This window comes from Arabidopsis lyrata (genome assembly GCF_000004255.2).
Source record: "Arabidopsis lyrata subsp. lyrata unplaced genomic scaffold ARALYscaffold_4, whole genome shotgun sequence".
In the NCBI taxonomy this organism is placed as follows: Eukaryota; Viridiplantae; Streptophyta; class Magnoliopsida; order Brassicales; family Brassicaceae; genus Arabidopsis; species Arabidopsis lyrata.
Window position 1 is genome coordinate 14,434,117 of NW_003302552.1, and position 12,986 is coordinate 14,447,102.

The window sequence follows — 12,986 nt, forward strand, 5'->3', positions numbered from 1 at the left end:
ACTTGAATTATCTAAATTTGCTAAAATCTCATTTGAAAATAGAATAATTAGCATCCATGGCAGTAAACTCCATTGAACTCACAAAACATCTTCACATCAATTCTTATTATAGCTAAGTCGGTTCAAATTTTTTTACAAACATCTTAAGTGCAATAAGCCAATCTGAATTCATCAAGTATAACATTAAACAAGTTTCAACACTAAACATCAACATTAAGACTCAATACAAACTACTCACACTCACAATCACAATTTTTTTTTTTCTTTTCAATGTTACAGTTAGGCCTAGGCATTCAGATTTCAGATCGGATTTTTTTGGATTCGGATAATTCGAATATGAGAGTTTATTATCCGTTCGGATTTTATGACTTTTCGGTTCAGATAGGGTCGGATTCGATCGATTTTCAGGAAAAAGGAAGAAGTAAAAAATTTTTCAACTTGAATAAAAATTGGTCTAATCTTACTAAAATTTGGTTAAATTTTGCAAAAATGTATAATTTTAATAAATAAAACTTTTTTTTTTTGGATACCTAAGTTATTTCGGATATCTTTGTTATTTAGTATTTTTGAGTATAAAATTATAACTAAATATATAACCAATATTTTTGGATTTATAATTTTATTTTGGTTTTCAGAAATTTTTTCGGTTTTCACTTCGGATCTGGTTCGGTTAGGATAATTTGGATAAAAGAATTCATAATTTGTGACTCTACGGTTCGATTTCGGATTTCAGATTTTATGCCTAGACATTAGAAATAGCTAAAAATATTAGAAAATTGTTGTTGAATTTATTGACTCAAAAATTTATGGGAAAAAACCCGAAAAAACCCTCGTTTCTTTTTTTTATTTAGACTTTTAATACACAAATTTTTTTGATCGGAAGAAAAAATACATAATAATTAAAATATACGGTTTAATACCGATAAAAATAAAATGTTGTTATTTTCATACTTATGGTTTTATAACAAAAATAAAATTCTAATTTTACCCTTATAATTAGAATATATCATTAATTTTAAATGATATGACAATAATTTTAATTTTATTTGAATAAAAATAATTAATATTTATATTTCGTTTTATTAAAATTATTTTATTATTTTATTTATAAATTAGAAAAAAAAAACAAATCTGGAAAAGAAAGAGATTTGACTAAAAATAGAGAGAATTGACTGGTTGGTCCTATGCCTTTGTTATTTTCGATTTCAAATCGTCAAGTTCTTCAGATTAATTTCAATAGCAATGATTTATGTGTTTTGCTTTCGGTTGATTTCTATTCATAACGGGATTTATTTTATTTTTTTCCGAATTCCTAGCTTTATATCTTCTCTAATAACACCAAAATTTCTGGGTTTGATATCAAATTGAGTTCTTAATCGATTTTTGCTAAAGGATACAAAGAATAACAAACACAATTTGGGAATGCATACTACTCAGTCGACATCTTATTCGATTCTCTATTCTTCTTCCTATTTTTTCTTTTTCGACATTTTTTATTTCATTTATTCAGATGTTTTTTTTGAAATTTATAAAGAAAATAATTTTAGTAAAACGAAATATAAATATAAATTATTTTTTATTCTAATAAAATTTAAAATTATTGTCACATCATTTAAAATTAATGATTTATTTTAATTGTAAGGGTAAAAGTGGTTGTTTTTTTTATAAAACCGTAAGTATGAAAATAACAACATTAGATTTTTATAAATATTAAATTGTATATTTTAATTATTATGTGTTTTTTATTTCAACCATAAAAATTTGGGTATTAAACATCCAAATAAAAAATAAACCAGAGATTTTTCGAGTTTTTTCCCAAAAATATATAGATCGAAGTATTTATTATTCATATCAAAAAGAACTAAAAATATTAGAACGAACGAAGAGGATTGATTGGCCCACGTAGGATCACACGCGCCCGCGAGTGTAGAAAACGTACGAAATTATGAACATTAAATAATAAATTCGAAATTTGATGCCATTTCAAAATCGAAGCTCACACACACACATCTCTCGCAAAAGCTCTTTTGGGATTTTTCAAATTTGAAAACAAAAGACTCAGAGACTCAGACCCACCACCACCATCACCAACACTCTCTTTCTCTCTCACTTTCTCGGGAAAATATTTTCCCTCCTCATTGAGTATTATGTTGTAGGTAGGTTCCTCCATCGCTGTTCCTTTTTTACCACCAATAAAATTCAAATTACGACATTAGAGAAACGCTTCATAATTGCTATAAAATTCGCGACGGATTGGCTTGTTGAGTAGAGAGCCATGGGTTGTCTCTTCGGTTGCTTTCGTGCTAGAGACGACCAATCTACGAATGATTCCGTCTCTCAAGCCAAATCCAACGTAATTCTCATCGTTTCCTTCTGTTTTCCAGATCTTTTGATATTTTGCAATTCAGCTGGTACAATCCTCAGAAGTAGAATCACTTGTGAACATTCTTAATTCTCAGTATTAACATCTTTTTTTTGTATGATTGTCAGAGAGGTCATGAGTCGAAGAATCGTTTGTCAGCTTTGTTTCTATCTGAAGGTGATAAATCTCTTCTTTGATTTGATGTTATATCTCTTATGGTTTTAAACAAAGGTTTTTTTTTTTAATTTGGTAGAGAACGCAGCTTCGTCGCCTTGTCATGATGACAGAGAGGGATCTAGTTTGAATTCTACGCATATTGACAAAGATCTGAAAGATGAGGTATGTTACTACAAATGACAAATCAAAGCTAAGAAATCTGTGAATCTAATCACTCACGATTAAGACTTTGTCTCCTTGAAATTAGTTAGCAATTTTCTGATTTTACTGGAATTCTCGGTTGATTATGTTTGCTTGAGTTGAGACACGTCCTTATTTTGCTTTATATGTGATTCTTGAGCTAAAGCTCTTCTTGCGGAATTAGAAGAATTGTTCTGTGTTTTATGTTTTTTGATGAGGTTTGTCTAGACTCTATTACTTTGTTTCTTCTATCATGAATACATTGTACATTTCACAACCTTTGGCTTTGTTTTCTTTTTGTCTCTTTTCATCCTTATATATTTGATATTATTTTCCTCTGTTTTTGCTGTGCTTAGTTATTTCAGGTGTTGGGTTTAGAACTCAATTATTTATAAAGAACATATTCACAAAAATGCTTATTTGGATGAATGTAGCTTATGTATCCATGCATCACAATGCTTAATTTGCATTAGTCTCTGCATCTTTACTGAGGAAATTATCTGAGTTATTCTTCTCAAGTTAAAGATGACGCTTAGTACTTGGCAGATATATTAGTTTGCATGTAAAACACAATTTGATTGCCACCTAACCTCACTTTGCTTTACTTGTGGAGTAACAGGCACAGTTTCTTAAAGTTTCCAGCGAGATACCAGCGACACCGATTGAAATTAGGAAAGCATCCAATAAACTGGAAACCCCTCAAGGTGGTGAACATTTAGGGTCTTCCCCTTCTTGGATTTCCAGTAACTCTGATGCAGTGTTTCACTTGGATGAGAAAAAGAATGAGCCCTATGAAGAAATGGGAAGATCATTAGATACTTCAGAGCAAACTCCTAGCAGGTGAAACTGCTAATTGTTACTTTGCTAGATAAATATATCTTTTAGCTAATCTTTTGTTAAGTTAAATAATCTTAGTTCTCCTTCCAAATTTCGAGAACTGGCATGATTGCTTGCATATCCTAACATAAATTCTTACATCAGGCAAAAAGTTTTAGAGGTTCCATAGATCTGGGATTTAACTCCTTTTCTTCTTTTGTCAATATCAGTTGCTTGACCAATGTCCGGAACAATGCAAGGATCTCTTCTGCATCTAGTGATGCTAGTCAAGAAAGCATTGGTACTGTGTTCAGGGATGAGGTGGATAGAACCGGCAAGGCGACACTCAAAGCTGGAAACATTACAGAAAAGACAAAGTCAGTGCGGTCTGAAATAGACTTTGATCAATCTCACTCTTCTAGTTCTTCCAAAAACAGCACTTCAAGGAAACCTGAAATGGCTGGAAAAACTTTTATCTCAGCAACCTCGCCTAATCTGACCTCATTGAAGCTATGTGATACCCCTGGAACCATCTTGCCTGCAAATATGGAATCAGCAGGAAGAGAGAGACCTAGAATCAGGTCGCATTTTGTGCATTCAGCTTCCAATCTAATTGAAAATGCCTCCTTATGTAAGCTCCCAAAAGATTCAAATGCGAGCCTAGAACAAGCTAAAGTTCAAGCTTGTAAAGAGAAGATAGAAAATGAATCTCCCACATCAACAATTTGTGAGGGAAAGTTGGTAGAGAGTTCAGATGAAAGGTACCTCGAAACTAGTAGCTCTCCTTGGGTGAAGCAGAGTAAAAAAAAGAGTAACAAAAACATGGAGGCCTTCTCCATAACTCCTGGAGACAGACCTATCATTGGAATGGTTGCTGCGCATTGGAATGAGAAAGAGCAATCACAAATCTCAGCCAAATGGTGGGATGGTAATGGGATACCAAACTCTACAAACAAGTACAAAGAGGTACTCTCATGTTTCTTTCGGAATCTCTAAGCTTTCTGCACATTCCTCTCATTTATTATGAATGTATGAGTTAGTTTTTATAATGCAGGACCAGAAAGTGAGTTGGCACGCAACACCATTCGAAGAGAGATTAGAGATGGCACTTTCAGAAGAAGGTGGTCAAGATTTCATTCCTCCAAGGTATATATGTCTCTCTTTCCTTATGCAGTGGGATATATGAAAATTCGAAATGTGCTTATGTTTTTGTTAGATCACACTGAAACAATTTTGGGATGTGAAGATAGTAACCAATAATGCATAAACATGTTATTTTGCAGGAGACTTGGAACAGTGGAAGAGTCTGAAAGGGACACAGCTATATCACATCTGCGACATTCGGCGCAATCTATGTCAGTCATTTCCTTTTGAACATCGAGTAGTGTCCACTGAGGTAATATACTCTTCTGATCTTGACTAGTCTGTACATGAACAAATATTTTAACTAAAACTCATACCAAAAATAAAAACAGAAGAAAATGTATAGAGTACCTAGAAATCAACACAGTATCTATCTCAACTCAAGAACTACAAAATGAAGTAGTTATGATACTGATGGTTTAAGTCTATAGATTATTGGATAGACAATAATATATGTGAAACAGACATACTACCACATGTATTCTTGTAGTTTTATTGTAGAGATTCTCTAAGATTTGAATCCACCATTATTTTCAGATCCTAAAGTGGAGCAATGGTGAGTCCCATCGAGTCCTCTAGCCAAGTAATGTCTCGCCATCTCGGTCGTGGTTGTGTCTCTGTACTTGGGAGGGTTTTGTTCAGATAGAAGCTCTTTAATAGGTCATATACTTGCTCATTTGGTATGGAGTACATGAAGAAAGATGCGCTTGAACTGCGAGGATCTTCGCCTTTATTTGCCAAAACTCTGTGCTCCACACTTACAAACTTATCGTTTGTTATAAGCAACCATAAAAAAAAAAAACGTTTTGAGATTTGTCAAAACATGGAAGATTTGATTGGGTGTATAAGTTTCTTTAAAAGTATTTGCCTGTAAGAGGTCTCCGAGGTTAACGATAAGAGCTTCGGGATTTGGCGGAACATCTATCCAGTAACCATCATGGAGAACTTGTAGTCCACCAATGTGGTCTTGAAGAAGAATAGTAATAAAAGATATATCTGTGTGTGAACTGATGCCAAAGGTTCGATCAGGCTCTGGACAAGGTGGGTAGTAATGGGAGAGCAACGACAAACTCTTTGCGCAATTTAGCTCTTTAAGGTGGTTAGCTTTTAAACCAAGAGCTTCTGATAAAAGCTCAAAGATTAGCTCTCCTAACTTCATCATTCGTTTGGAGTACTCCAACATGATTTCCCTGAAATATTCACTAACAGAGGTTACTATTAGTTAGAAAAAAATTTATAACCGAACCAGACCGAAATTTCTCACCTCAAAATCGAACGAAACCCCAAAGCCCAAACTCTAATATTTGTAACTGAACCATATAAGCTGAATGAATTAAAATTACTTAATGCAAACATTAATTATATTTTTATAAGTAATTAAAATCAACACATAAATCGAAGATGAGGACGAATAAATTGTTAGGACGCCAAGTGAAATCAAACATCTTCCTTGACGAACAAAAAGTAGTTTGCCTTTGGTGAGGAGACCTGTAAGTCTCTCTATATGCATAACATATTTTTATGTACAAAGTTAAAATTAATGCTGCGTTCTGAAACAAAAATGAAATAAAATTAATCAAGTCAAATCGAAATCAAACCAGATTTCATAATGATTGTCCAATAACTGATTGTCGGTTTCTTTTCTTATTTGATTTGGCGTTTCACTAGTCTCTCGGAATCCCTAATTGTGGTTTTGAGATTTTTAATTGAATCTAATCCTCTTATCAGAATTTAGGGCTCCAAGGATGCCTAACGTCCCGTTGAAGCAAGAAGCCACCAGTGACCCCTTGAGTCTTACGGTAATTGGATTTCTATTGTGGATCCCCCATAGCATAGGTAGGTCTCATGGGAGATTTGCATCAATTCTCATGATACTTTTTTTTTTTTTGTAAGAAGGGACTCGATGACGCTTTACCACCATACCCAGATCAGCTGGAAGGGCAAAGATTCTACAGCAATTACCGTTTCTTGACCACTGCAAACTCTTACAAGGCTCCCGAACCTCAACAAACTTCCTCTCCCTCTTGGCCACCTCGCGATGCAACTGAATACTTGTTCTCTCCTCAAGATTACTTGGCCATTAAACAGTCTTCTTACCAGCCGCCCGAACCTCAACCTTACAAGCCAACTTCTCCCAGCCGTTATGACTATTATGGACCACCTGACGCAGATGTTACTGACTATTATGCACCACCTGACCTACCACCTTACGATGATGATGTTGTTGTCTATGAACCCCCTCTCCCCTCCAACCTTGTACCTATGGTAATTTTTGTTTTATGTATACTTTGGGGTTCTTAAGGAGGTACTCCTCCATATATATTTTTATTTTGATTTTGATTTTGACTCTCTCCATCAGGATTGTGGATACGAAGGGACTTTTGGTAAAGTTGGACTTCATTGCTACAATCTGCTAAATGTAAATTATCTCTTTCCTTTGTGTCTACCATTATTGGTTTTTGTATATATTTTGTATAAGTTGTTGTTATTTTCATCTTTGCAGGGGACAAACTTTAAATTTGTCAGGCTAGACGAGAACCATCTTACCGGATTATTTTATAAGCTTATAAAATTCTATGCAACCGATCCAACTCGCAAGTGCGAGTTCTTAACTAGGGTGGTTCAGTCTAAGACTGAGAATCAAGGCTGCTTGAGTTTCATTACAGTGGAATGCACATTATTGCCAGGTAATTCGTAAACACCGGCCTCTCTTGTTATATTATTATTATATTTATTGTGTCTGATCTTTACCGGTCATGTCCATATACCTCAGAGGAGAATCACTACCCTACTCGCTTTGACCAACTTGCCGTGGATGATTTCTTCAAAGGTGATATGCCCAACTCGATGCCTGAGAATACCAGTGATAACCTGCAATACTACGAGGTGTGAGCCCCTCCCTCTTCAAAGGAGAGCATGCATATCTTGAGACTATATAATGTGATATATGTTGTTGACTTGATTTTGCAGCTCTCAGAGTCGGAGGTGGAAGAATACAAGGATTGGCTTCATCTGTACGTGGATCTCGCTTCGCGCACCAAGTGGCGTTGTGTCCATGTGAGAAAAAAAAACAAAGATGAGGAGGGGAATTTGTCTAGGTTAATATTGATCTCTTGATGTTGTTGTTTTGCAGCCCTCACCAGTGTGGAGAGAGACATTTGAGCTGAGAAAGATAATTGTGCAAACCAGGGCAGATGTGGAGTCTAAGAAGAAAGCCAAGGCGGAGAATGCAATCTTCTACATGAACTTCAAATGCATTTGCAGTCAAGACTGCAATGCTATCATCAGAAGAACAACGGATGGACTACCACAGCATATGTCGCTTGAAGTCAAGTGTTTGATGTGAAAGCCCACCATTATGTATTTTAAGTATATATCTTATCGTCCCATTATGTATTAAGAATCTAATCCCATTATATATGTATTAAGAATCTAATCGATCTAGTATTCACCTATAATTATTTTGTTGATTTTCTATCTATGTACTTGTAAGAAGAGGTTTCCGTTGTGAGTTTTGACTCTGTCTTTACATACATTCATTTGCAATTATATCTACACGTATATTTTCTTTACTTGCTACCTCAGCTCTTTTGTTCTTCTCTTTATGCAACATATTAACTCTTTAGTTCCTACTTTTTGCAGCTCCATTTTTATTTGAATGCCTAACATAGATTTTCCGAGTCTTATCATAAAAATTCAACAATAAGGGCACATTAACACCATCTCCAACAATAAGAGCTTCTAAAAAGCCTCTTAACAAAGAAAAAATGATTATTTTATTATGTAATTAATTAATTTTTTTTTAAAGTGAATATTAAAAGCTCCTCTTCATCTATACTAGTATTTTTGAAGTACATTTTGTATCGGATGGGTTAAAATTTTATCGGAGATTTTTGGTAACCGACTCGATACAAAATTTACTTCAAAATCTTACACCGGATATTCTATATTTTTTGGATCGGGTCAAAACATATCCGAAATTGTGTACCGAATATTCCATGTTTAAAAATATAGATATTTAGAAAATTTGGTTAAGATTTAAATTTATGATCTCCTATCATCTTTGTTTGAACTTTTTTTGAACTATTTTGAATAATCATATAATACATGAAGTTTAAAAAATCTCAATTATTTTTTCTGCATATATTGTGATTCAAAATTTGAAAAACGGATATATATTACCCAATTGATGATGAAAAAGTATATATTCAACGTCCCATATTGGCGTAAATGTTATGATTCATAATCATATTATAAATAAGATCAAAATGAATTCAAATCTGAATGAACATGGAGCTTAACTTAACAAATATCCGAATTTTAAAGTTTGAATTTTAGAATTTTAAAAAGTTTTAAATAATATAATTCATATATTTAAAATAAAATTTTTTTATAATATTATGAATATTTGAACATATATAAAAGTTAGAATAACCAGGGACGGGATATATTGCGAGACAGGATTAAATGGCATGACGAGTTTTTAAGAAATTTTAATTACTATAATTTATATTTTTAAAATCAATAAAAATTTTATAATATTAAGAACATTTGAACATATATAAAGAGTTAAAATAACACGAGACGGTTATATTGCAGGACATTGTTATATGATGAGACGAGTTTGAATCAAAAAAATTTTAAACATCAGTAACCCACTCCTTCAATAAGGGTTAAATCTTTATTTTATTATTTTTAACACCACCAATAATAGACATATCAAATGATCCTTATTAAGGTAAAGTTTATAAAGCAAAAATTATTTCATGGTATACTGTTATTTAATAATAATTGTAAACTATAAAATATAAATGCCATATAAAATGATACAATTTGCAAACTTTTATATATAATATATAACCATTAAATTTTAAAAAATTATTAATTTTAAAAATAAATTATTCATTAAGAAGTTTTTAAGAAGTTTTAAATACTATAATTTATATATTTAAAATAATTAAAAATTAATAATATTAAGAACATTTGAACATATATAAAGAGTTAAAATAATACAAGAAAGTTATATTGCATGACATGGTTATATGACGGAACGGATTTGAATCAAAAAATTAAAAACATTATTAACCTGCTTTTTCAATAAGAGTTAAATCTTTATGTTATTATTTTTTAACACTACAAATATTAGACATATCGAATGATCCTAATTAAAATAAAGTTGTATAAAACAAAATTATTTCGTGGTATACCGTTACTTAATAACAATTGTAAATTAGAAAATATAAATTTCTTATAAAATGATACAATTTGTAAACTTTATATATAATATATATAACCCTTAAATATTTTAAAATTTTTAATTTTAAAAACAAATTGTTCTGCGGTATACAGCAGGTTAAAATCTTGTGCTCTTATATAAGAGCTCCTCTTCATTCTCTTTTTTTTTTTCAATATTTTTCTTTTTTTATTATTTTTTTAAAAGCCTTACTCTTTTTAGAACCCTCCACTGGAGATGGCCTAAGAAACCAACCACAGTCTAATGGTTCTTCATACAAAATATTAATAACAAGCAGGAAAAGCGACAGAAATGTATTCAGAGATCAGTAACGGTTAATTGAATGAACTTGTAATCCCCACCACCCTTAAGAGTTTGGTTGGACCTTTTTAGATCTGTATATATATGAGTCACCCACATAAATCTTCAGAACTTGTTTACACAATAATCATTAAACCTTGCTGCATAGACATCCACTAAAATTTTTATTTCATGTTAGGCGTAAACAAAGCAATAAGAATGCAAAAGAGATCATGAAACTAGATAAAAAAAAATACATAAATAAAAAATCTGCTCATGAGTGGGGCCTGAAAGGTGGTTGACAAGTGAATTCGGCGCTAAGATGCGAGATGAGTCCTACGAGATTGGCTCTGGATTTAAGTCGATCCCAATTCTGGAGATAAGGAAGACAGACCATACCACTAGGAGCGACATTTACTAGATTTTGCATGATGACATAATTGCTGGGACTATCCACGATGACATAATTGCTGGGACTATCCAAGAGGGTAAGACACGAGGAGCCAGATGATGACAAGGACGTAGTTGATTTTTCCACGAACGCTATAAAGGATATTTCCATGTACGTGGATGTACAAGAATTGAGCAACCAATAAAATGAGGACATTGTATATACCTTCTCAAGAGAAAGCCGTCCATTGAAATTAGGGAAAACGAAATGTTTTATAAGAGTAAATTTGTCGTTGAGTTGCATGAAGAGTGATACTAAGTTGGAACTATGGCCCAAATTCCGAAGATAAGGATGAGTGACTTCACCAGAAGAAGTGACACCTGCCTTGATGATCGTATCATCTAGGCAATTTCCCCATACGTTAGGAGGACGACGAGGCTAAAACTCCAAGAAATAGATGATGACGGATATGTTGTATTTGTTGCTAACACCATAACAGATCTTTCCATTTGCCTGGAGCAGATTGTATGAGCGCTTAACCGGCACAATTTTGAGTTGTAGCGGAGAGAATGAATCAGATATTAAGTCCACTAGATGCAGACCCGTGCTTATGTTTATGATATTGAAACATTGGCTTAAGGCCTATATTTTCTAAAAAAAAGCCAAAGACATATTTTATGAGTAGAGAGACATAAATAAGCTTTTAATGAAAAAAGTTAATGAAAGTTTTCTAAAATAGTAAATAAACTTAAGAAAATATAAGCATCATCAATTGGTAAGTATCTTTTTCATTATAATTTGTTTCATCTAGTATTTTTTTTTCTTTTCGGAATGGACAAAGCATGTTTTAGAATTTGATAACTATAGACTAAAATAGATTTGAAATTCTAGATTCTTAATTTCAATTTTCGAAAATTATGTTTTATAATAATTTTCTTTTATTACTCTAGTTACTTATTATTATTGGAGGATGATGGTGTTAATTTTTTTAACATTAATAGAAGATATTATTTTTAATATCGCCTCCGCCCTCCATATCTCTAAGCACGGTTCTGGCCAGATGTTGCACGATGAACCATTTGGTAAAATCATCATATGGAAGACTGGACGAGGAGAGCATCTCTAAGGCAGAATTATAGAACATTCGAGAGCGGCAAAGACATCGGAGGTTAGGAGGGAACAAACTTTCAAGAGAAAGAGATGAAAGCCAAAAGGTTGAATTATCTGCAAAGAAGAAATTAACATTGGTCAAGAAATTGATCAAAGAAGAAACATATGAAAGCCAAAAGGCTGAATTATCTCAAAATTCTTTTACCGATATATATACATAAATCAAAATCATTGTGTCTTAGTAAGCGACATCAAGCAAATAGATGCGAGCAATGAGACATGAACGATTCGTCAGATAAGTTGCACATAGGAGAAATTTCGAGAAGACGAATCAAATGAGAGTGAATCATTTTTTTTCTATGTATCTCTCTCGGTAAACGAAGGGATAAATTTTAATTTAGTTTTTATTTATGTCTTTTTATTTTCTTTCTCTCTTCTCGACTTAAGCGTTTGAATCAATATATATCATAGATGTATAGCTGCCACAATGTCCTCCTCTGATAGTATACATCTCGAACACCAACGCAAACAACCAGACCAATTATCTATTGTAATCTGATTAACCATAGTCATTTCGTCAACAACGAAGTCATAGTTTTATCCAGACTTTACAACTTGGAACCGCCAAGATATGTTGATGATCTACTTTGCTTTTTTGATGTCATCTCACTCTATATTCTATCTCTGGTTTCTCGTGTAATTACTTACGCGGAAATGGGGAGAACCCTTGATGTAACCTACGCCAAACCGAGTCTTGGTCATATCAAGCCTAATTCAAACAAAATATATCAAAACCACAAAAACCGTAGTTGAGTATGTAAACCAAATATAACTTAAATTCATATAAGAGTACTATAGAATGTTAAGAAGTTAAATTATTTTATTATCAAGCCGATAGATTTTCTGACACAAAGTATAGTTTGGAGTATAGCCGAAACAGATACCAAGGACTACAACATGGTACATTTGTTTTGAGTGTTCGTCGGTCTTGAAGATGGCCGCTTATTTAAGACCACCACTCTCAATCTCCCATGAACCAATTTGGTTAAAGTGGCAACGTTTCTTGTCGTTTTATTTTTATTAAGTAGGTAATATGTTAACTTTCTGTTTTGTTTTTATCTCCATATATCCATTTTTATTTTTGTATATTTTTTTGTGTTGGCTTGATTAGTACAACTGTGTTTTTTGGTTTTAAACTAGCGAGCAAAGTTTGACAAAACAAATACTTCATGCATAAGTAACATTTTCAATTAACGTATGTTACTTTTTGAAGC

The 12,986-nt window shown here is 32.7% G+C and overlaps 2 protein-coding genes and 1 pseudogene across 2 annotated transcripts; 2 read left to right on the forward strand and 1 right to left on the reverse strand.

Moving 5' to 3' along the window:
• Positions 1–1,891: 1,891 nt before the first annotated feature.
• LOC9317202 (protein JASON) lies at positions 1,892–5,541 on the forward strand. The gene is made up of 8 exons (XM_021028715.1): positions 1,892–2,353; positions 2,491–2,539; positions 2,616–2,701; positions 3,339–3,559; positions 3,766–4,501; positions 4,590–4,681; positions 4,819–4,931; positions 5,216–5,541. Exons 1-7 carry the CDS (start codon positions 2,276–2,278, stop codon positions 4,907–4,909), a joined length of 1,353 nt encoding a protein of 450 aa, XP_020884374.1. The 5' UTR covers positions 1,892–2,275; the 3' UTR covers positions 4,910–4,931; positions 5,216–5,541.
• LOC110229282 lies at positions 5,212–5,997 on the reverse strand (annotated as a pseudogene).
• Positions 5,998–6,342: 345 nt separating this feature from the next.
• Positions 6,343–8,247, forward strand: LOC9315348 (UPF0725 protein At4g29550). The gene is made up of 7 exons (XM_002879235.2): positions 6,343–6,477; positions 6,575–6,943; positions 7,038–7,097; positions 7,182–7,365; positions 7,452–7,564; positions 7,649–7,735; positions 7,812–8,247. Exons 1-7 carry the CDS (start codon positions 6,424–6,426, stop codon positions 8,022–8,024), a joined length of 1,080 nt encoding a protein of 359 aa, XP_002879281.2. The 5' UTR covers positions 6,343–6,423; the 3' UTR covers positions 8,025–8,247.
• Positions 8,248–12,986: the final 4,739 nt, after the last annotated feature.